Source organism: Rattus norvegicus, chromosome 17 (assembly GCF_036323735.1).
Source record: "Rattus norvegicus strain BN/NHsdMcwi chromosome 17, GRCr8, whole genome shotgun sequence".
Lineage (NCBI taxonomy): Eukaryota > Metazoa > Chordata > Mammalia > Rodentia > Muridae > Rattus > Rattus norvegicus.
This window is the reverse complement of record NC_086035.1, coordinates 93,414,906-93,440,070: the sequence shown is the minus strand read 5'-3', so window position 1 is coordinate 93,440,070 and position 25,165 is coordinate 93,414,906. Positions and strand designations below refer to the sequence as shown.

General features: G+C 44.7%; 2 protein-coding genes across 4 annotated transcripts in view; both read right to left on the bottom strand.

The window, feature by feature from the left end:
• Nucleotides 1-7,280, bottom strand: part of Gng4 (G protein subunit gamma 4) — a 48,919-nt gene extending 41,639 nt beyond the window's left edge. The window contains exon 1 of one of the 2 annotated variants that reach the window (XM_008771924.4): nucleotides 7,086-7,280. The gene's annotated coding sequence lies outside the window, so the exon portion shown is untranslated. Of the gene's footprint in view, nucleotides 1-6,541; nucleotides 6,877-7,085 lie in introns of those variants that run through there. The other variant, NM_001400370.1, reaches the window with a different exon arrangement.
• A 5,140-nt stretch (nucleotides 7,281-12,420) lies between these two features.
• Nucleotides 12,421-25,165, bottom strand: part of Lyst (lysosomal trafficking regulator) — a 202,142-nt gene continuing 189,397 nt past the window's right edge. For both annotated transcript variants that reach the window (NM_053518.2, XM_063276780.1), the window contains 3 exons: nucleotides 19,514-19,670; nucleotides 19,055-19,126; nucleotides 12,421-14,274 (listed from right to left, as the gene is read on the bottom strand). In NM_053518.2, coding sequence (NP_445970.2) covers nucleotides 14,136-14,274; nucleotides 19,055-19,126; nucleotides 19,514-19,670 — 368 coding nt within the window. In that variant the 3' untranslated portion in view covers nucleotides 12,421-14,135. The remainder of the gene's footprint in view (nucleotides 14,275-19,054; nucleotides 19,127-19,513; nucleotides 19,671-25,165) is intronic.

Here is a 25,165-nt window from a genome sequence, read left to right as displayed (position 1 = left end):
TACCCCAGAGCTGCTGCTGCTTCTGTGAGAGGAAGCCATAGTGGGAAAGTCTGCACTGGGGAATCCCTGAGCTCTGAGGAGGGGTGGTTGTTGGGGGTGAGTGGCTGGATCTACTGTAGAGAAAGCCTGCCCTACTCAAGACTGGAAAGATCTGTAATTGAGCCCAGAGAGGAGACCTGGGCTCAAGCCTGGAGAAGAGACCTTGACTCCTCTAGGTGTGGTGCTTACTGTGCTTACTGGTAACCAACCTGCATGGTAGAGACAAGTGAGGCCATGTAGAAAATGGAAGACCAAAGAGACACAAGCAAGATATAAGATATCTTATATCTTGGAGACATAAGACCCCAGAGAAAAGGTATATGGAAACCATCTGGCTTAGTTTCCCAAACCTGGTGGTTGCAAAACATACACAGTTTCCCTTTCTAGATCCTACTGAGTTGGAATGACCAGAGTGGAAATTGAAGAAGTTGTATTTCAAATGTGGCCCAAAGTCTACAGAGCTAGATGTGGAAGTGGCTACTGGATCAATGATGGACTCTCTAGATAGATTGAGCTGCAAGGAGATGACTCTTAAATCTGGTGTGAAAAGGTAAAGAGGGTGAAACAAAGGCACTGATATATACCATGAGGAATGCGCCAGCAGCATCGTCCATCTGGCTGGTTTCCCAAGATGTTCACCATGCTTCCTACCTTGACCCTGGGTTTCTTTCTGTACCTGGTATCTGGCTGTCTAGAATCACTGGATCCTATATCCTAGTCTGGACCAGGATTTGCACCTGAATATATTCATCCCACAGGCTAATAATGTGTGGAGGTCTTGGTAACACACTATTTTGGGAGGTAGGGTCTAGTTGTAGGCAGTGGATCATGAGGGCACACATTACTCTCGGTCCCTTCCTGGTCTTCCTCTCTGGGTTACGTGGCTTGCCCCCCACCTCTTACTATTGTGCCTCACCACAACGTCTGTGGCAATGGAGCCACCATGGACTGAAACCTCTGAAACCTAGAGCCAAATACATCCTCTTGTTCATTCCAGGTTTCTGTCATAGAGACAGAAAACCAGCACAGCCATGCTTCTGCAGATCCCCAGTGCAGAAGGTTTTATTTCAGAGTAAGAAAAGCTATGTCTCATGTCTAATGTGGCTCCTTCTCCGACCTGCTGTGTCCTCTCTGGCTCCTCCTCCGGCCTGCTGTGCCCTTTCCTGCAACCCATTCTTTGTCCCATTTTTCTTGCATCTATTATGTCTCAAGACACTCATTTACTGTTGAAATGACTTGAGATTTTTTTTAATGATTTATTTTTATTTTATGTGCATTGGTGTTTTGCCTACCAGTGTGTCTGTTGGGTCCCCTGGAACTGTAGTTACATACAGTTGAGAGCTACCATGTTGTGCATTTGGAATTGAACCTGAGTCCTCTGGAAGAACAGCCAGTGTGCTTAACTGCTGAGCCATCTCTCCAGCCCTGACTTTTGAGTTTCTTGCTTTTTATAGGTGACAGTATGATTAGGCGGACGGAGTTAGCTGCGAGAGAACCAAGGACAGGGCAGCCGTACCTTAGTAGCTAGCGGTGTCTTTAAATGGTTAGAACACCTGTCAATGGTTAAACATCCTGGAGGCTGAAGCTAGATTCTTCTTTCTGTATCAGAAACTAGGACATCAGAGTGCTTTCCCAATTCCCACATGAATACTAACGAAGGGTCTGTATTCTCAAGCGACCTTGGCCTCATTATAATATCATTTGCATAGTGGTTTTGACACCCTTTGAGAACTCGTTTGGAGGTTCTATCAGGGACTGTGGCTACCTTTGACCTAAAAAATAGTCCTCCTATATGGTGGGAGGGCATCCACCTATATCTGGGAAGGCAATCTTCTTCAACCAACTAAGTGCAGAGCTTCAGGAGGGATGAATGCAGAGCCACATCCACCTAGCCAGCCAGCTCAGCCAAATCAACTGAACAGCTTTGACTCCCCTTGTGGGCTTTTCAAGAAGATCATGTGAAGAAATACCATACAGGATCATCACTCTACAGTACAAGACCCAGTGGGCTGCCTCCACCCATCTGGGTTAGCCTCCATCCCTCTGGGTTAGCCTGCTCTACTCTTTCTCAGGAGTATACTATCTTTTTTTTTTTTTTGATAAAATATACTTCTGCTTAAACTATGTATTTTTTATGCTGAATCCTTTCCTTTGAGAGATCTTCATCCCATTGTATGAGAACCCCCCCCATGCACACCCATCAAACAGGAGCCCTGTGCTTCCCTCTACTGCCTAAGTTCTGTTTCCTGCTGTATCATCCCTAGCGCAGAGAAAGTACATTGAGAAAACCCAACTGAGCTGTACAGATTGAAGAACTAAGGAAAGAGGGAGTGGGAGCCAGACCTAAGAGCATCACACAGCAACTACACATGTACCCCCAATGGTAGGAGAGAGGTGAACCTTAGGAATCTGGGATTTCAGGATAGAGACTGGGCATGCTTACTGTGGTGTTCATTGCACGTGTGCAGAAAGGTCCTAAAAGAGACAAAGAAGACAAAGGCAGGAAGAGAGGCATGGAGTGACATGCTGAACTGCCACTAGGGAGGACATGGTGAGGGCAAGCAGTCTCCAGAAGATGCCAGCATCTCCCCTTTCAGGTAAAACACAACTGAAGAAGTATGTGACACTGAGTGAGCCCTGTTCATATATCTACACCTTTCCCTGCTCAGAAAGAGTGCGGAGGATGTTATCATTCCTTTGTTTCTCTTGATGTCACTAAAAGCTTTGAATTCTCCACTCACAACTTCCCATCACCCTTCTCAGACACAATCCACCTCCATCCTTGCCCTGGAGGGTCAGAGAGCCTGTCAGTCTACCTACAGAGCACTCTTGCCCTCAAATGCCAGCAAACACACCTACTGAACTTGACTGTATTTGCTTGGCTGCAGGCGGCCTCTTGTAGACAGATTACCACAGGTGGAGCACTGGGTAAGTACACATAGCTATGTACACCCTGGAGCTAAAAGGCAAGTTAGCTGTGTACAGAGAGGAGAAGATTTCCTCAAGATAGCTGAATAGGACTGAATGTGATCAACTCACTTCCCCTTAGCACACCATAGGCTTTGGACTGCAGAAAGGACCGCTGGAAGTTTCCACCCAGCATGTGACCTGCAGGTAGTCTAAGACAGAAAATGGCTTCTCAGTCAGACTGGAAAGACACTATAGTAGACACAAACAATGGGCATGTCCAACTGTCTACACAAATAAGAAAAAGATGTGTTAGTTCCAGATGCCTGGGTGTTCGAGAGTCTTGCACTACTACAAGCCCTTAACAGTAGTGGGTTAGAAGAAACACACACTTCTTTTTTAGCAATGTAACAGTCACTTTGGGGGACATGTGGCAGAATGATCTGTGCTGTGCTACTATACAGGGGCTGGCCATGCCTGTGCCCACACTGAGTTCACACTGTGCTCTGCCTTGCAGAGCCTGGCCCAACATGGGTCATAATCAACTCTTCTGTGCATTTGGCCCTCACTTTTGCAAGAGCTTCTGGTAACAGTGGGACCACTGTCAGCCCCAGTTTTGTTTCCTCTGAGAACCCATAAGCCTTTTCTATCTTCTAAGCCTGAGTCTACTATTTAGACAGCTTGGAGGGGTTGAAGAAGCTGTGTGTCAGACACAACACCAGGAGAAACCAGTGAGAAGGAGAGGGACATAAAAGCATGGTCAGGGTCAGCTAACAATTCATGGGCACTGTATGCACATGTGCTGGGGAGAAGCAGTCCCTCAGACCTCAAAGGGCAATGAAAATGTTTCTCCTATCTCTAGGGACCTCTTCACAACTTTAGTACACATCCTGACAGCTGACCTAACCTCTTAGAAGGAACTTTGAGGAAAAAGAAGGGCATATCATCATCTTTGGGAAAGCCACATCCAGCCTCAGTCACCCACTCTTTTCCTCCATGTGGCTCAGTCATATTACTTGTCATCTTTACCTACTTTCATTGAAGTCCCTACAGCCCACCGAGGGCACTGCCAGAACACTTCCCAACTATGATGCTTTGCAAAACCCCAATGAAGCAAGTGTCACTTGAGGATCAACTGAGGCTGTTCTCATCACATACCCAGCAAGCACTGCTCCTCAGCCCTGGGCCTACTTACCTGGGCCCCCACCCTGCCTGCCTCTGATCGGTTCAGCCTTTGTGGATTTGCCTGTAGACCCCCAAAGACCTCAAGGCCACATGATGTACATTGTCTCCACTGCTGCTTCTGTGTCCTCACCCCTCATGGGCAGCAAGGGCCTACCTACAGTAAGCAACACTGCTTCCACACAGGCCCATCTGCCAGAGACTGCAGCAGCTGCTGCCACAATGGCCCCATAGCTCAGTGCATGGATCTCTTTACACATGTCCCGATTTTTCTACATGAATCTTTCAGGAGCTTTTTATTGCCTCAGCTTTGTTCCCTGTGTGGACACTCCATTTGTGTTTCCCCCCACCAGTTTCTTGAAAGGCCTTGGCTTATTCTTAGTTTTTAGGCAGCCACTTAAAGCCTTCAAGCAACATGGTCCTACTTTGACACATGGTTTCTCTGACTTTCAGCAAAAATCTGTGATATCCAGGGTCTATGTTTTTGTAGAAATTAAGATGTTTCAGTGTTTGGTCTAAGAAAACTGAATGAGTAACTGTGACCTGAATACTAAAAGTCTCAAAGTTTGGATTTGCCTAAAGGCAATAAAGATGTTGTAAAGGAAACAAAAGAAATCATCAGATTGCATAGCAAACTGTAGATTTAAAAAAATCAGGTATTACTTCAAAATTTCCCCAAAAGAAGCTTCTAATACATGCCATCAACACCCTCCCCTTGTCAAGCAGAATAAAGTGAGACAAAGTAAGAAAGATGGCAGTAAGATCTGGCAGTAAGGAGACCCAGACTTTGACCAACTGCTGGGCTGCATTCCCAGCGGGTGCTGAGTGTGAGTGTGTTCTGGGTGGACACAAACACAGCCACTCTCACTCTCAGGTGTCCAGTGATCTTGAGACAGGACAAAGGCAAGGGCCCTGTGCCATCTGATAACTGACACTACGAAATGAACAAGGGAAATCTCCCCTCTGGGTTCTTCCTTACAGACTACCATGAAAAGAGAGGGAAGGCAGCCAGTCAGACAGGCAGGAACTGATCAGAATGGCCCTTCCTTCCCTGTGCAGTTTTCTCCCCAAGTCTCTCCATTGCTTGCTCTCTGGGTTTTATTACAAGGGGAAAGGACTGGGGCCTAAGGGTTGCATGGTCCCACAGCTCTCTCAGACTGAGAGTCCCTTGGCTAGCAATGCACCCCGGTATGTCCCTGCATTCTCATCAACACCTCTCAGCAGGCTGGAGAAATCCAGAAACCCCAAGTGCAGTCGACAAGCACCTTGTCTTGTTTCTCAGGACTGAAAGAAAGCTCAGGTCTCCCCCACCCCAAACCCCAAGTGGTCTCTATCAGGTTAACAGGACCAGAGGAGGAGGTGGCTGCCTTCCTCCTTGCAAGTCAACATGAGGAAAAGGGTGGTGACGCTCCAATAATGAAGAACCAGTCAGCCTGCACGCAGCCCAAGTGCCTTGCTGCAGCAGTGGGGGCCATCACACCTCGCTCTGGAGCCTTTTCACCAGTACCCAGCACAGCCTTGCCGGTTTGCTCTGGCTGAAACGCAAGCCTGCCTGCTGCCAGCCTTTTACAGACCTGGGAGGCCTGGGAGCCGAGGACAGGATTTATCTATCGCTGGATCAAACTTTCACATTTGGAAGTATCCTCACTCACATCTTAGCTCGAAATACACGACAAGAAGCAGATTAGGATAAATGATGGAGCCTTTTGCAGCCATTGGCATCTCGTCTTATTATTTCCCAGAAGACTAAAAATTAAAGCAAAGCTCGCTCTCCCAAAGCTATGCCCCATGAGCTCAGCAGTGCGTTTCAGCACCTGCTTCGGGGACAGTCGCCATCGAGAGGGAGAGCACAAACTCACCCAGGTCAACAGGCTCTCCCCTCTACCCGAGGCAGGTGTCCTGGCGTCGGGAAAGCAGAGGGCGTCTGCGAACCCCCCGCCAAAACACTGCTCCAAACAAAACGATCAGTGTCCATGCCATCCATCTTCTGTGGTCCTCTGCACGAGGGATGAGGGGGGTGGGGTGGGTTTGGGGGTACGAGGTGGTGTCCCTTATGGTCATGACCGGCCAGTCTCTATGCCACCCTCTCCCCCATGAAGAAGGGTCCCCTGGAAGCCTCGGCCCTCCTCGACCCTAGGGTACTTGGCTGTGTCCCTCGAGGCCCCTGCTACCTGTGGACATTACGGAGGCTCAGGCTGGAGGCTCCCCGCGGCCGTGCACCAAGAGGCCGCCACCACAACGAACCACAGGTCTTTGTGACCCGTGCCGCGGCACCTCCAGAGAAGGGAGCCAGAATGTCTCTCTAGTTCCGAGACTTTTGATTTCGGCCAGGGACTCACGGAGCTGTCGGGGCCCGGGGCCGAGGTTCCCCGACGAGGCACCGCGCCCTCCCGGGGGCTCGGGCGCCACTTACCGCAGCCGGCGCGCAGCCGGTGCCGCTCAGACGTGGGCTGGGTCCCCGGCGTGGCGCTCGACGGGGGCGGCCAGGCCAAGCGGCATCGCGAGCCCCGGGCTCTGTGAAAGCGCGCCCCGTGTCACCACTCGCGGGGTCCCGGGCCACAGAGGACCTGCGCGTCTGGGGAGAAAGGGGGAAGCAGCGCGGAGCCCAAGCCACAGCAAAGCCACCCGCAAGCGGGGCTCCGGGTCTGCGCAGCGGGCCCACGGGGTGCAAGGCGGTGACTCCCAACCCTTGCCGCTGCGCCACGCTGACCGCACCCACTCCCTCGCACCCACTCCGCAGCAGGTCTCCTCCCGCGCCGGGAGGGGCCGGGAAATCCCGCCCGCCGCCGCCGACGTCACTGGTGCGTCACTGGGGCTCCCACTCCGGGCTTTGCGCGCCCCTGGACCCGGGCCTCACCCAGACCGGCCCTCCCGGGGAGCGCGCAGCCTTGGAGGGTTCATGGCTCCAGGAAGATCCCCAAGTGCAGAGTGGGGACAGCCAGCTCAGGGTACTTCACCTGGGGACACCTAGGGTGCCTCACACGGAGGAAGGTGGGCACAGTTAGTGCAGATGCTGAACATCTGGAAATGCGCACCAATCTTACGCAGACGTCGCTAAGCAACGCGGGCAAGACCGCCACCCGACCTGGCTTGGCAGAGCAACTGCCTCCCAGCCAGTCACCAAGAGTGCAAGTGAACAGCAAGGAGCTGCTGCTGCAGGGAATCCTGGCGACTCCCAGTGGCCTGCCAAGCCTTGTCCTAATGGAACTGTGTTTTGTGTGTCTCGCTGTAAACGGATGAATTACCAAACTCCTCTTCCTTGAGACGCAGCTTCAGTCACGTCTGTTTTCCAACTCATGAAATAATACAAAGCCCTCTGAAGGCAGAAGCAGGGAAAACGTTTCAGGCAGTAGATGCATAAAGAAGGAGGCCGTACTACTTCTGTCTATAAACACCACTGACATTTCTTGAAAATCTTCCTCCTGTCTACCTTCCCTAACCCTGCAGAAAGTCACACTATAGAGGATGCCTTAGATTTTCGCAGATCTTTCTGACATGCCTCACGGTACCGTGCACGGTACAGTGACTGAGTCGAACTGCCCAAAGAGGTCAGAAAGGCCCAGTGGGGTGGAAAATCACGCTGATTGTCTTTACAGCTCTCAGGAGTCCCTTTTGGCCTCAGAATTAATTGACGTCCCAACGATTTAGCCAGTAATAGTCGCAAGGCAGAGACTAAGTGAGACCCTATGGTCACTACAGTTGAAAATTCAATCAGCATAAAATTGTGTCTACTGTTTTTACTCTCGGATCCACCATCTCTCCTGCAATCCCTGGCTCAGTCGTTCACTCTTCCTACACACCAGCTGCAGGAAAGTTGATCGTAGGTTTCCTTTTACCAGAATTCTAACAAGTTCAGTTGTATTCCCATGTATTCCATGTCAATAGATAAACTCTCTGGTGGATTGGGTGGCCACTGGGACTCTTCCGTCTCTCCCAGGCCTTTTCTTGTCTTACGCACACACAGAGCGATGTTCAGCCTCTAGTGCTCTGGAGGGAGAAGTTGCATCCCCTTGGGCAACCTCCTACACAAAGACCCTACCCTCTTCCACTAGCCGCCCGCCCTTCTGGGGACCAAAGGAGCAACATAGCAGATCTCTGGGAGACATTAAATATAATGATCTAAATATATAATGATCAAGGATAATTGAAAACAACAGAGTTGATTTAGTGTTGAGTAAAGGGCAGAGGGGCAGCCAACTCAAAGAAACCAAGCACTTCTGGTACAGCAGACAACAATTGAGCTTTCATTCTCAAAAAGAGATCTAAATAAGAAATTTTCAGTAGATCTAAATGTAGCTGTGATGATCTCTGATAGGACACATGTGTCCAACTCTATCATTCCCATTCTTATTTAACAAGTAGCTTTTGTCAAGATATATATCACAGCAACAGGAAAGGAATCTAAACTATTCAACCACTAGGAAAACTATAGTGAAGATTTAACTAAAATCTCAGAAAACAACATTTTAAAAAACTTTTGAACTGGGTTTTAAAAACGATTTGGACAATATCAAAATTTGAGAATGAAAAGAAGGCTTCTTGTGATCAGTCAATAGAAGCTGGGTGAGACACTGGGAATCAGCCAAACTTGCCACAGGATCATCTTTTTAAAACCCACCTCTCACTGGCTCTGCTCATGAGGGAAGAAACTCCCAAGGCTTCAGCAGGAACACTGATACCAGCCTCAGTGTTCAGAGGCCTGTGTTACAGAATTTCCCTCCAATAGCAGCAGGCTATGCCTTTTTGTCTATGTCATGTAATGTGCAGTTCATTTACTTGTTTTTTTTAAAAGCAACTATAGCTAGCTGCTTCTTAAATTGTGGTTTTACATTGGACATACCTGGAAGAAATATCTGATGAGCCATGCATGTTACAGGGCTCTATCTAAATGTGCTTTTCCTGAGCTCCTTTGGCCTTCCCGCTGAACTGCCCTTTCAAATGGCAAGTCTCTATCCCCCAACTCTCCTCCCTCCCCTGCTTCTCTGAGGAACGTGCTAACTAACTAAGCCTGCTGGCTTTTGAAGTGTCTAGGTTTCATAATGCGTAAAATGTTGCCCTGATTAGAAGAATTCTCAGGGAAAAAAATGATAAAGCTGTCCAAAACATGAGACACATTTGGGAACAACTTGAAACATTTTTTGCTTAGGTAGGGACCAAAGGGAATAGCTAAAGGGTAATCAACAATGAAAGGGGGCTCCTGAGAAAGATAACAACATAAAGTAAAACCATGGTGCCGTTTTCTTCTCTTCCTACCTTTCTGTACTTTCTTTACACTGTATGAAGCTCTTTGGTAAGATGGGGCTTTAGCAAGTTATCCAAAATAGTGGAAACCAGAGAGCCAGGAAAAAACTTAAAGGGCCGGGGAGTATCTGGCCTCTCTCTTGTCTGCATCCTTAGATATCCAGGCAGGCAGGCAGAGGGAAGACATGTGATTGGCAGGCTTACACTAATAAAGCACTGCTGCTGAGTTCCCCAGGACAGAAAAACACTAAACCAGACTGAAAAGCTGCAATACAACACAGATGCAGGCAGAGGAGCAGCAGTTCCCACCCCTGTGCCTTCTGTGACTGCAGACATCTGCTACTCTACCCCCTTCCCTAGTGCCAGGGCTGGGATACAGGAAGATGCTCCTTCCCATCCCTGGCCTGGACCTGCTGCTGACACCGAGGACTTGGAATGTGTACTATTCAACACTTTGATGTCTCAGTTCACTTATAATTCTATCCGTCCACTATGTTGTAACAACACTTTAGTTACTAAAAATGCTTTTTACCTGGGCATGTTATCTTAGAGCTCAGGAGGATTGGAAGTTTCAGGCTAGCCTAAGATACACAGAAACTTCGTCATACCAAATAAGGGCTGGGGATGTAGCTCCGTGGTAGGGGGCTCTCTAGATCACCTCCACCTGTGGCTTCTTAGCAGCCTGCAATGACCAGGAGGGAGAGCAGCTAGGCTATGTGATATGTCCTCAGCTCTGTTCTCAACACATGTCTGCCACAAGGAGAAGGGCAGACATTCTCTAGTCAAAATGAGAAGCTGGTTTTGGAACTGATGTGTAAAGTTCATTTAAGGATATGACAGGTTGAAATTTAGCATTTTAGAACAAAAACTAAAATTAAGGAATGGGAGCTGCCTTATCTATTCCTAGTGGTAGAAATTTATAGGCCAACTAAAATGAACAGATGGGGCTTCTTAAAAAGCCACTGTTGTGTGAACTTTCCTGAGGAGACAAGAACAAACATCTCACCTCAGATAGGACCCCAGAGACAGAAACAAATGATTTAACTCAAGTGAAGAACGGTGAACCAATGTGTTTAATTGGGGCTACAGAAGCATGGATACCACTGAAGGAAAAAATTCTCCTCCTGTAAGTATCATTAGGAAGGGGCATGACCTTGTGAGCCTCTCCTCAGAGCAACCATTAATATAAATTCTCTGGTAGGGGTGGGATCTTGTGAGACCCTCCCCCAGCACTGTTAACCATCCATAAACCTTTAGTTAACCAGAGCCAGTTAACTGCCAACAACTCCTCAGAGAAGTGGGACTTTGTGAGCATCTCACAAATGCTATAAATGCTCAAGTTGGGGGAGAGGGGCAGATACCGTGGCTTGTGAACCACTCCCTATTAGCAGCCACTAACTATCTATAAATCCTTGGGACAGGGATGGCTTTGGGCCTCTTTTCACAGTGACAGAAAGTTAATGGGCCTAGTCTTATGCAGGTCTCCTGAAGGTAATCACAATGAGTTAGAGAAAAAAAGACAGTGGATAGGACAGGCCCAAAAGACAGCATACCACCACACCCCACTCTCTCCTCCAGTTCTTACATTATCTTCATTCCCTCTTCTGCAATGTTCACTGAGACTTACGCACAATATAGATGTCTCATTTAGGACCTAACATTTAAGTCACTTATTCTCAGCACTCTGACCCTGCTCTGACCAGTTAGAAGTCTCTGCCCACTGCCAAAAGTTTTTTGGACCAAACCTGACAACCCCATTAAGTATAAGAGTAAAAATATGAAAGGCACATCGTGTGCAGTTAGCAAAACCACAGCAGTAGCTTCTCCACTAGATCCTTGGAGCTACCCCACCACAGGTGTTTGCCCAGGTGTCCAGAGTTCCTGCCTGTGAAGCTGGCCTCAATCTAACTAGAAGGTAGTTGGTTGAATCTGTCACAGTCATGTTATTATGGCACCAGTGGCCACAACCTAGCTGGCATGTTGATAGCGTACCATGTAGGATCCACCACCAAGTGGGAGCAATGGTGACAATTTTTCCCCAGCAACTGCATAGGGCTTTCTGGCACCAAGAGAACTAACTAGTCAGTAGGGAGAAAGCTTCCAGCTCAGTTCCAGCTTGTTTTTTCTATATTCTGCAAAGCATGTAGTGTCTTCAGCAGTGGGCCCTTACCATCCAGTTTTTTTGGACAGTCAACAACAGTGGCTGTACTCTTTATAGGGTTATAGGTCTCATTGGCCAAAAACTAATGGGGAGGTATCCTATTCCTACCACTGAGATTTGTATTCAGTAACTCTAAGGCTTCTTGGAGTGTTCTTGCACTCTGTGTGTGTGTGTGTGTGTGTGTGTGTGTGTGTGTGTGTAGGGGAGGGAGGGAGAAAGGGAGGGAAAGGAGGGGAGGGGAGGGGAGGGAGAAGGAGAGAGACAAGGACAAGGAGAGAGAGACCCTGTGGCAGTTTCCACACAGAAGACACCTTGCTGACAGGCTTTGGCCTATTAGTGACTCAGCTATTTTCCAGCTTACCTTGAGGTCCTGTGGCCAGACTCTAAATGGATCTAGCAGTCTGGGGGTGCCTGGGGGCAAATGGCCTGTTCTTTAGTAAGGGCATCTGCTTCTTGGCTTCTGGGAAGACTCAATGAGCTGTGTACTCTTAAACAGATCCCTGCTGAAGTCTGTGTTTCCTCCCACATCTGCTGTCTCCACTAGGCTGTCCATAAAGCCCAACTGTAGGTGCAGACTGTCACAGACCCTGTCTCATGAACTACTAGTATATATGGTGCTCTTAATCTAATCCATTGGCTATTCTTTCCTTCTCTCTAGGCACATGGTATCTGTGTTTATCTGCATGGCTGCAGCCATACAGTCTCATCCTAGAGTCCTTACGTGTACCAGCAGTGAACTATGTATGGCTTGTTGGTTCCATTCTTTGACAAGGACACTGGTCCTAGCACAGCCAGTGATTCTGTGTGTGTGACTTCCAGACACACCTTGTTCTACAACAGCCATGGACTGAGATCTGGTCATAATTCACAAGTCATATATTAGATACAGGTTTAAGTCTATTTTTAGCAAGTTTATTTCCAAACTGAAGTGGCAGTGTGTAGGAGGTAACAGCATGTGATGACTTCCAGGAATGTGTGCTATAACATGCATGTTACAAAGAATTTCTAATATATACATATTAGGTTTCATGCTTAATAAATAATCCCCCCCATGAATTTTTATTTTTACATAAAAATAGAATATTGCACGCTTAACAAGACCAGATATTTTGCATATTTTCTTCTTTAGATAAATGATGAAACTTGGCCCTTAAAAAAGCCAAGACTGCATAGCATCCCTATTCTAATAGGAAACTAACATGAAGTTCTCAGTAAAAAAATGAAAGCTAGACATTAGCTGAATTTTTAAAAACAAATCAATCACTTCAACGTGAAAAGGAGTAATGTTATCTCTGCTCTGAAGTGGACTTAGGAGTAACATGTGGCCCATGTCGATATGACCTAAAGGTCCCACAAGGCCCTGCTCTCCCTGTGCCTGTCCCCACAGCAGAGACTCTGGAATTGCATCTTGTGGATATAAGCAGAATGTTGTACAAAGTCTGGAAGTTATAAAAGTAGTTCTGTAAACATTGTATAAATTAAATTTCCATAACAAATGCACAAGTCATTTTTAGGCAGTAACACATGCTTCTATCCCACGATGATATATTTCTGAGGCTACATAATAGTTTTCAAAGCCATGAAAGCAGCACCTCCAGTAAAAGCCCAGTGTTCCCAGAGTAGCAGGCATTGCAGAGCGGGGCTGTTGTCGCATGCCACAGTGGACTTGTAGAGCTTCCCTAGGATTCTCAGATGGTAGCTTAGTAGGAATAAGTAAAATTGGTTCCTAAACCAAATAACGTACTCTGCCTTTTGTCTGCACACTCGGCTGTCTCCTTCACAGCTGTCTCACAGTAGCACACTTTCCTAGCTGCTGTGCCTACATCACACTGTTAACACTGCAGAGTGCTGTGTGGAGCTTCCCAGGGCCAATGTGAGTGTTCAGTGCTGTCAGATGGACTGTTAATGGCAGCTGATGAAAGACTTGCCATTACATTAGAAAATTAGTCACTGAACCGAGGGTATTGATAACTAATTATAGATTTTAAGTAGAAGCCTATGAGGAATTAGGATGTGAAGAAACCAAAAGTACCTGAAGCTCTTGCCCCTGACTCTTTGAGCAGAGAGGACAACAGCAAAACCAACCTAGTGTTGTTCTCGTTCTTCCGGATATTCTGGAATGTATCTGGTGCAGAGGTACCTGCTAAATAATTTGCTTCCTGAATCCTGAAAAGTCCTAATTTTTTTCCCTTGTATTGGGTTGTGTGAGTGTTTATAGGGGGTATACTAGAAACTTTTAAAATATAATGTTTAGTATTTTAGATAAATAATTAGCCAATTTAAATTATGCTCTTTCTTTTTGAAGAAGAAGGAGACAGAGACCCTGATCTTTGATGCAGCACACCTTTTTGGGAAAAAGCATCAAGATTCTCACTTTAATTTGCCCTAAAAGATCTGAAATTTGTTGACTAGTTTGTGCAGACCCAGCCTTCCACACCATTATTGAATGAGGGCAGGGTTACTCTCAGGAACAGGGAGGCTGGAGAAATGTGCACAGAGGGGCAGGTGTTGCCATTCCTGGATATCTGCTTAGACATCTGCTTCTGCAACTGGTGGAGCTAAGCTCACAAAACGGTGCTTATGTCCTGTGGATGCTGTCCTCTCTTCATCCAGCTGCATAGCTGCTGAGGAAAGAGTAGAACATGGGCTGCTTCACACGCTGCTGGTCCTTCCGGCACCATGCAATCACTGTCCCGTCACTGTTGGCAGTGTACAAATGGTGGCCATCGCAAGAAAATGTCAGGCTGTGAAAAGAAAACCCATTTGTACATATCAGTTCTTAAAGCACAGACTATGATGCTGAAACTGAGGTATTTCCACTCTGGAGAATCATAAATGAAAAAGATTGCTAGCAAACTGTCTGATTAATTCTGACTGATTCTGATATAGTCATCCTCTGAACAAGGCTCATGCTCAGTTTAGCTGGAATAAAACTGGAGCCCCAGAGCTTAGGCCCCTGAGTGGGAGAAACTTCACAAAGATATCACAGCATTATATTTTGCTGTTAAATATCAAATGACATTTGTTTTTTTATTCATTTGGACAGGGCCGCTCTATGTAGTCTTGGGTATCCAGAAACTTGCTCTGTACACAAGGCTAGCCTGGAACACAGATCCACCTGCCTCTGCATCCCAGGTACTGGATTAAAGGTGCATGCTCCCACACCCAGGCCTTAAGTGACATTTATTTTAAAGATATATTTTGCTTCTCTGGAGAAAAAAAGGTAAAGCAATGTATAATGTAATTAATAGATAACTTAGGTTCATTCAATTTTAAATTCAGTACAATCAAAATAAATTTATTTTGATTAAATATAATTTGAATATTACAACTACTAGTTGAGTTTTTTTTTTTATAGAGTTAGAAAGAGCAATTTTCAAATTTATTTGGAATATCCAAAAACACAGGATAGCAAAAAAAATATATATATATTCAACAATAAAAGAACTTCTGGTGGAATCACCATCCCTAGCCTCCAGCTGTATTACAGAGTGATAGTGATAAAAACTGCATGGTATTGGTACAGAGATAGGCAGGTAGACAAATGGAATGGAATTGAAGACCCAGAAATGAACCCACACACCTATGGTCACTTGATCTTTTTTTTTTTTTTTAATTTAGAGAATACTTTATTAGTTTTTGTAATCAAACCCACGTATATAAGACCTTACATATTTAATACAGTGTGTTACCCCTGTACAAATGGAAAAAAACTTAAGTTCAACATTTCTAGACCAATATGGCTGTTAATTTCTGTACAGTGCCAACTCAACACAGTAAATGGGGATACTTTTTTCGAAAGTTGACAGCACAGGTAAAGTTTCAAAAAATTCAAATTATATATCTGTATATATATATTTATATTTATATAAAAAGACCAATAATAGCAGTGTGTTATGCATCAACAGCAGCAACAGCTTTTCCAGGTTCTGCAGTCATCTGAACAAAACTGTAGAGACATCCAGCACACTCCATTAAAAAAAAAAAAGTAAAAAAACAAAACCCGAGAAAACAGCACAGTTCTGTTACTCTTGTGGTACCTGGCACCATTTTTTTTTTTTTAAATTAGCTTCTCAATCATCATCTGGAAAGAAAACATTCTGAGCAACATCATTAAAAACAGCTCTGATAAAGCACGGTCACTACTACGTATCATAAAGCAGGTACAAGCTATTTTACATCCACAGAGGTATGATACAGTACTGTCCTACATCTATAATACTAGAGGATACAATTTAAAAGGCATTATTTGAGACTTGATTCTACTTTTCCAGCAGAGGGCCCAAAGGATGGTGTGACACAGCTTTGTAAAGAAATATACTCTAGACAGGATTTCCTTTCACTAGTGGCACAGTTCTAAGGATTCATTCTCTCCATGAATGTCAGCTAAAACCGTTATTAAAAAAAATGAAATATCCCTAGAACAAAACCGTATAACCACCGGATTCACATGAAGATGACCTAGTGGAGACAAGCTGGACCTCACCTTACCAACAAGCTATCAAATCTGTTATGTTTAAACAGTGAGACCTCCAAGGAAGGAGATGCCAAGTAGTGCTTCAAAGCTTCGGACCACAATCAAACACAGCATCCTTTTCAACAGAAGCAGAAGCTCATCTGAATATGCTCATGGATGCTGACATCAACATTTAATCATCCCCTCACTCATCCAGGAAGAGGGGGAGATCAGTTACTACTGTACTTTATTGTGTTCAACCAAATCACCATGTTACAAAAATAGCAAGCTGCCATAATAAAAAATAAGGCTCCTCGGGCCTGGGGATTTAGCTCAGTGGTAGAGCGCTTACCTAGGAAGCGCAAGGCCCTGGGTTCGGTCCCCAGCTCCAAAAAAAAGAACCAAAAAAAAAAAAAAATAAGGCTCCTCTATCCAGCACCAGATAGCATCATTTTACTTTCAATCCTAGAAATTGCACACTTGTATATAAACCAATCGAAGATGAGGATTGAGAGTTCATCTTGGTGGATTTTTCCTTTGATGAATATGAAGTGTCCTTCCTTATCTTTTTTGATGACTTTTAATTGAAAATTGATTTTATTTGATATTAGAATGGCTACTCCAGCTTGCTTCTTCTGACCATTTGCTTGGAAAGTTGTTTTCCAGCCTTTCACTCTGAGGTAGTGTCTGTCTTTGTCTCTGAGGTGTGTTTCCTGTAGGCAGCAGAATGCAGGGTCCTCATTGCGTATCCAGTTTGTTAATCTATGTCTTTTTATTGGGGAGTTGAGGCCATTGATGTTGAGAGATATTAAGGAATAGTGATTATTGCTTCCTGTTATATTCATATTTGGATGTGAGGTTATGTTTGTGTGCTTTCATTCTCTTTGTTTTGTTGCCAAGACGATTAGTTTCTTGCTTCTTCTAGGGTATAGCTTGCCTCCTTATGTTGGGCTTTACCCTTTATTATCCTTTGTAGTGCTGGATTTGTAGAAAGATATTGTGTAAATTTGGTTTTGTCATGGAATATCTTGGTTTCTCCATCTATGTTAATTGAGAGTTTTGCAGGATACAGTAACCTAGGCTGGCATTTGTGTTCTCTTAGGGTCTGTATGACATCTGTCCAGGATCTTCTGGCCTTCATAGTTTCTGGCGAAAAGTCTGGTGTGATTCTGATAGGTCTGCCTTTATATGTTACTTGACCTTTTTCCCTTACTGCTTTTAATATTCTTTCTTTATTTTGTGCGTTTGGTGTTTTGACAATTATGTGACGGGAGGTGTTTCTTTTCTGGTCCAATCTATTTGGAGTTCTGTAGGCTTCTTGTATGCCTATGGGTATCTCTTTTTTTAGGTTAGGGAAGTTTTCTTCTATGATTTTGTTGAAGATATTTACTGGTCCCTTGAGCTGGGAGTCTTCACTCTCTTCTATACCTATTATCCTTAGGTTTGATCTTCTCATTGAGTCCTGGATTTCCTGTATGTTTTGGACCAGTAGCTTTTTCCGCTTTACATTATCTTTGACAGTTGAGTCAATGATTTCTATGGAATCTTCTGCTCCTGAGATTCTCTCTTCAATCTCTTGTATTCTGTTGGTGAAGCTTGTATCTACAGCTCCTTGTCTTTTCTTTTGATTTTCTATGTCCAGGGTTGTTTCCATGTGTTCTTTCTTGATTGCTTCTATTTCCATTTTTAATTCCTTCAACTGTTTGATTGTGTTTTCCTGGAATTCTTTCAGGGATTTTTGCGATTCCTCTCTGTAGGCTTCTACTTGTTCTCTAAGGGAGTTCTTTATGTCTTTCTTGAAGTCCTCCAGCATCATGATCAAATATGATTTTGAAACTAGATCTTGCTTTTCTGGTGTGTTTGGATATTCCGTGTTTGCTTTGGTGGGAGAATTGGGCTCCGATGATGCCATGTAGTCTTGGTTTCTGTTGCTTGGGTTCCTGCGCTTGCCTCTCGCCATCAGATTATCTCTAGTGTTACTTTGTTCTGCTATTTCTGACCGTGGCTAGACTGTCCTATAAGCCTGTGTGTCAGGAGTGCTGTAGACCTGTTTTCCTATTTTCTTTCAGCCAGTTATGGGGACAGAGTGTTCTGCTTTCGGGCGTGTAGTTTTTCCTCTCTACAGGTCTTCAGCTGTTCCTGTGGGCCTGTGTCTTGAGTTCACCAGGCAGGTTTCTTGCAGGGGAAAAGTTGGTCCTACCTGTGGTTCCAAGGCTCAAGTTTGCTCGTGGGGTACTGCCTAAGTCCTCTCCGCGGCGGCAGCAACCGGGAAGATCTGCGCCGCTCTTTCCGGGAGCCTCCGTGCACCAGGGTTCCAGATGGCGTTTGGTGTTTTCCTCTGGCGTCTGGATGTGCACAGAGTGCAGTCTCTTCTGGTTTCCCAGGTGTGTCTGCCTCTCTGAAGGTTTAGCTCTCCCTCCCACGGGATTTGGGTGCAGAGAACTGTTTATCCGGTCTGTTTCCTTCAGGTTCCGGCAGTGTCTCAGGCGCAGGGATCCTGCCGCTCCTGGGCCCTCCCCTACGGGAACCCAGAGGCCTTATACAGTTGCCTCTTGGGCCAGGGATGTGGGCAGGGGTGGGCAGTGTTGGTGGTCTCCTCCGCTCTGCATCCTCAGGAGTGCCCACCTGATCAGGCGGTGAGGTCTCTCTCCCACGGGGTTTGGGAGCAGAGAGCTGCTGCGGGCCGGGATCCGCGGGGTCTACTAGTTGAGTTTTAAAGGCAAGTTTGTAAGCCAAGTTTAGGGTGACTGATGTCTGTTGTATCAAGCACATCCCTATGGCAGTCAGTCACATGACTATCATTGCAAAGGTGGGAGGGGAAAGAACAGTTTCTGGTCCCTGGGGCTTCCTGGCATTCAGCCAGCCTGTCCACAAGACACAGACACTGAGTTCCACAGAACAGGAGTGTGTTGGCTTGCTGCTGGTAACAGGTAATTTGTTGCATGGTAAGAGGATGGCTTTTCAAGAAGCCTTGACACCCGTGTTCTTCAGGTCTATATGCATTAACTTCAGAAAAAATACAATTATAAACTATTTTATGAAGAATAAAAGGTGAATGTAGATCTTACCTTATGATGGGCTTGTTTGATTTGGGAAATGTAATTTCTCTCACAGGCTTCAAGTCCCATGTGCTCCACAACCTAGAGGGCAGAGAAGTCATCATTCAATTATGCAAACTAAAACTGCACACACACACACACACACACACACACACACACACACACACACACACAATGCAGTTTACTGAGTTACCAGGATAACCTACTACAAAGAGCAGCATTGCCTCTAGGGAAGTCTGCAGGGGTTGTAGCAGGGAACTTTTCTTACTTTCATATGGTTACTATTTTATAGTTAATACTTCCAAATTGCACTAGCTTTACTATTTAGAAATACAACAGGAATAAAGACCTATATCCAAAGTGACTTTAAATCTCTAAGTACTATACATTTATACACATAGACATTGAAAGTCATTTCTCAAACTGCAGTGATCCATGACTGGGAGGGAGAGTCAAAGTCTCTCTTACCTTACAATGCCATTTTCTAATCCTCCCGCAATGACATTGATGGAGACACCCTCAGGCTGGTTGGAGAAAGCTACAGAACAAATGATCTCTCTGCAGTGGACATGTCCAACGAGGTCCCCATTCACTGTCCAGAGTCTCAGGTCACTGCCCCCTCCAGCTGAAACACCAAATCATAGCACAGATCAGCACCAGGCCCTGGGGCCTCCATAAGGACCACCCTTGCTGGCTCCCTGATGCAGTTCACAGGAACCCTGGTTCATTACCTGAATGGCTACATAGGGGAGTGTGTTTGGTTTTACATACTTGGTCCTCTGAGCACAGTGATCACTGATGAAGTGAAACAGTACGGAGGGAAATGAATCAGGAATCTTTGTATGATTACATTTCTGTGTATGAACTGGCGAATATTAATTATGTTCTAAAGTACTGAGAATACAATTCTTCAAAAGAGAAAAAAACATTCTGCAAAACCCTCAGGAGGAAGCCACTTGAGGGAGTTGGGAAGATGGCTCAGTGAGTCAAATACTTGCTGTGTAAGAATAAGTTACCAAGTCCAGATCTCCAACAACTACATAAAAGTCAGGTATGGTGGCTTATGCACATAAGCCCAGGGCTGGGGAGGCAAACCCAGGCAGAATTTTGGGAACTGCTGGCTCATGAGTCTGGGTGAAATGGTGAGCTCCAGTTGGATAAAAGTGAGAGACCCTCTCTCAAAAAATAAGATGAAGAGTAATAAAAATATTCAGTCACCCTTGGCCTCCACACATAAAAGCACATATAAGCAGCTCCCATCCTCAGGACAGGGTTGGCTTAAGCCAAGTATGATGGCATACAGCTGCAATCCAAGCACTCGGGAGGCAGGAGGATCATGAGTTTCTGGCTCTCTGCATACAGAGAGCCTACTTAACCAAAAAAAAAAAAAAGTGACTTATGCGACTTTCAAGAGAGAAATAGTTGCAGAAAAAACAGTATGTGTTTAAAAAACTAATTAAAAAAAAACCCCATTCCTCAGATTATGTAACATAGGATTTTATTTATTAAAGCTGAACTAAACCAAGTTTTTCTCTTCTGTAGTGATGGGCTTGGGAGATGGCTCAGTGGGTAGAGTGCTTGCAATACAAGCATGAAAGCAGAGTCCAGATCCCCAGAACTGTGCCACAGTTCACACTGTCAGCTTGACACCCAGCCCACTACACCTGTGAGGAATTCTCTGCGCTGTCTGTAAGCATCACCTTAATACATTTTATTACTGTGGCCAGCCCCATCCTGAGTTGTGGATCCTGGACTACATGTATGAAAAGGAGAGGGCAAGCTGAACACACGATGAACACACGCTGTGTGCAGTAGCTGCCAGCTGTGGCTGTTCTAGTTCCTGCTGCCTTGACTTCTCTCCAACAACAGAATTAACCTGGAATTGAGCCAAATAAGCCTCGCTGCCTGAGGTTGCTTTACTCAGGTGTTTCTTGTGAGTAACAGAAGTGAAACTAAGACCATATAAAGCTAGATATAATTGTTTGTAACACTACTATGTTCCCGTGGTAAGAGAGAAGGTATAGATAGAACTCCCTGGAGTTTGTGAGCCCGCTAGCCTGGTGTACCACAGCAGTGAACAACAGACGAGGCACCCCTGACGGTAGGGCTGGGGAAAGCACTTACACAGCTCACTGATCATAGAAAGGCTGAGCTGGTGACCATGTAGACCCTTCACCCCCACTGACTAGTGGTTAGGGCGCTGGAGGCTATGCCTCACACCACCAAAGGAGAACAGTAAACACCAACCCAGCTATAAACCCTTCGATCTACAATGGTGACCTGTATTCAAGATGCACTAGTACAATATAGTGTCACAAAGCTTGTGGGACTAACCAAACAATATCTGATTAGATTTAAGGACTGCTCCATGAGATAGAGCCCATATCAGAGACTGCTTGGATGGTGAAGAACCTGAGACTAGATGGGTCAGGGGAAATCAAATACTACTGCTCTGCTAAAGGAACACAGCAATAAAATGATTTCTTAATGACGGCATTCTGCTATACCCATAGATCAGTGCTGTGCTCAGCCACCACCAGAGAAACTTCCTCCTGCAGCAGATGGGAATAAACAGAGACCCACAGCCAGACAATAAGCAGAAAGTAGGGGACCCTGGAACACTCAGACATGAATGGGACATCTCCATCCATTCCTTCCCCTCAGGGCTCAGGAAACTGCAGAGAAGGAGGTAAAAGATTGTAAGAACCAGAGGGGATATGGAGCAGCAAGGAAACTAGGCCTTCTACCCACACATGAGCTCACAGAGACTGTGGCAACATGCAGTCTGGGCCTGATGGGATCCACGTGCTGAGAGTAGAAGTGGAAATAAGCCTAAATCCTCATCCCAGAAACTATCTCCAATTGATCATCACTCACAAGCGGAAAAAAAAAATCAGTTTTCTCCAGGGGAGTCTTACTGGGCATACAAAGCACTCTAAAGGCCAGGCCCCATGTCTAGCGGTAAATTACCAATAGAAAACAAACTCATTATTTTTGGAGGTTTATTTGTTTTTTGTTTCATAATGCTTTATCTGGGTATGTCTTTTTTTTCTTTTCTTATTCAACAGGTCTTTTGCATATGGTTTCCAATTTTAAATTTATCGGACTTCTGTGTTTGCCAATGTGTGTCTGCATTTATATATGTTTTGTGTGCTTTTTTGGGGGGGTTCTTTCTTTTTTCTATTCAGATTTGTTTGCATTTATTCTGTTATTTTAAAAAATTTTTATTATTTTAGTTTTTTTCTTTTAGATGCTTGTTTTCTAATGAGTTAGGGCAAGAAAGGGTGTGGAATTGGGTTGTAGGGATGATTTGGGGGAAGGGGGTCATAATCAGAATATACTATATGGAAAATATATTTTCAATTAAAAAATAAAGAAAACAAACAACAAAAAAGATCTAGAACAGGTAGTCACAGAGGTGAAAGTAAGAAAGCAGGTGACCAGTGGTTTTCCAGTGAGGTGGGCAGGGGAGTGGGGACATAGTGTTTAGTGACCACAACAGACTTTATTTTGAGGTCAGTGGGAAAGTTCCTGAAATAATGATGATGGCTCCACAATGCTGCTGATGTAACTGAGCCACTGGGTGCTCACTCAAGAAAGTCTTCTAAGGGAGATTCTACACTAGGCACATACTCTTGCCGTTTCCTCAGTGCCATTGTGACTTCTAAGTTTTTGGGAGATGCAGGGAACAGTAAGTTAAAAGATATCCATCTTCTAAAAAAAGATACATTAAAAAATTTAACTTATATGTGGGTGTGTACCTATGAATGTAGTGCCTATGGAGGTCAGAGGCACCAGATCCCCTGGAGCTGGGGTTATGCTTGACATGGGTAATGGGAACCAAACTTGGGTTCTCTACAAGAGTAGTTCACACTCTGAAACCCTGAATCATCTCTCCAGGCCTGAGAATCACCTCTTTGATCATGGTCCATAGCTACTTCACGGCTTAACTGTTCAAAATGAAAAGTCTAACCCTGGACTTGGTGCCCTAAAATGTGGCATGTAATGTATTAGTCAAGGCCGCTTACCTAGCATCTTGAGACAACCCAAAACTAAACCCATCTGTTTAAAACTGTATGTAGCAAGTGAGAGACCATTATTCCATACCAGGTTTCATTCATGTAAAACTTAACACATTAACTGAAAGTTGCAAGGTTGGGCATCTCTGTTCTTATACACAGTCTTGAAAATTCAAAGAAGTTGGAGAACCAGCTAGCCTTGAATCTTAGAACACTGCTCCCAACCTCACAATGCCAGTCTAATAGACAGCCAGGTCATGCACATCCATCATCATCCAAAGACATGCACTCTGATCCAGAGGTAGAATTGTTAAAGACAGAGAAAACTGATCACAATATTTTCATGATTTAACTTCAATCTTATCACTACAAAAATCACATTCCATAATAGGAACTGAAGAACTGAAAATTTGGTTTCAAGTCTACTTAGATGTATCCACTGAAAGGTCATGATGTTTTGTAGGCTACATTGTATGACTTTATTCCATTTGGGTGCTATAAGCAAATAGGAAAACCTCTCTGGTTCATGACTACAAGTGTGGTTTGTCTTTTAAAAAAGTTTTTTTTAAAATTACATTAAGCTATATCTAATGGCTTTTCATGAGTCCTTTTATACATTTCTCAAGAGGTCTTAAAACATTGAGAAAGCTTTTTGTTCAAGTTAGAAAATTGTCTATGCAGTTCTGTTATGCTGCTCACTACCCAGGGATTCCAGAATATCCCACCAGTAAGATTTTGTGTCTGGTTCTCTTTGACTAGTTGGTCCAGTAATTAACTCTTCCAAACTGAGCTCCTTTGGGATCAGCCCTAGCTTTCAAATGGGGCCAAAATAAGAAAGGAGAGCATTTTATATAAATAAGGATTCTATTATCCCCCAGGTGTCTCTCAGCATGCAACCCAGTCAAGGAAAGCTGCCAGAGACAAGGCCAGGGTAGAACTGTCAGCAAGGCTGTCAGTTCCCTTGCATGGCTGAGGCCGGAGTTTCCTTAGCAGTCGTCAGGAGATAAGGATGTTTTCATGGTGTTATTTTATGACTGGGGCTAGGACAGAAACACTTTCATATCTGAAATCCATAAGATCACTGAGGCGGTTACTTTCTTTGACTGCAAAAAATGAATGAATAGCTGGCAATGGTGGGGCAAACCTATATTCCCAGCACTTGGGAGGCTAGGGTAGAGGATTGCTATGGTTTGAGGCTAGCCTGGGATATGTAGAGAAATAAATAATAGCAAAACAATGAATCAGTGTCCAATAAAAACAGCAACAAAACCCTAAGAGATACCTATGACTTAAGCATTTAGTCATTGTCTCTTTACCCATCACAAAGCTCCCAAACCCTTGGAACCCCTGTCTTTTGAACACTCAGGCCATGGCTCTTGGTGGGGCTAGATGGTTTTGGGGTCAGAATTAGAGGGTTAGAGTTTTCAGATTGTGCTTTCTGTAGAAAAAGAGAGACTGGAGATTACACGAGCATTCACAGAGGCCCCCCTGACAGGATTACTTCTGGGCTCCAAGCCCTGTGCATCCCAAGTTTCAAGCCCAGGAAGACAGTCCTATGCTCAGGATTCTCTTGGGTCTGATCCTTGTAGCAAGTCTAGGTTGAACATTCCCAAGGAGAAATGCTCTATGAACAGAACTTCTGGAGTGTACATACCATGCCAAAGTATAAAATCCCATGCCTGACCTCATGTATGAGGTTGTAGTTGACATGTAGTTACACTAAAGTTACTGAATATAAAAAGTGACCTTCAGGCTAGTGAATAAGGTGTGTATGACTCATAAGTGAATTTTACGTTTAGATTAGGGACTTATATCCAAGATATTGCATTAGGTATATACAAATATGTGACTATCTCCCTGTTTCTAAACACTCTTGTCCCAAGCATTTCAGATCAGGTATGCTTAATTTGTGCAGCATATTTTTGGGTTCTTGGGGTCATTCCATTTAATTATTCATTCTGAACCTTTGTGGTTATGGCAATCCATAGATTTCCTAACTTTAGGTAGTGTCACATTTAAATCACAATTAAAATGAAATAAAAATAGAATTTAAAAAACTCAAATAATAGAAAAATGGAACCAACCAAAGAACAGAGCCTCA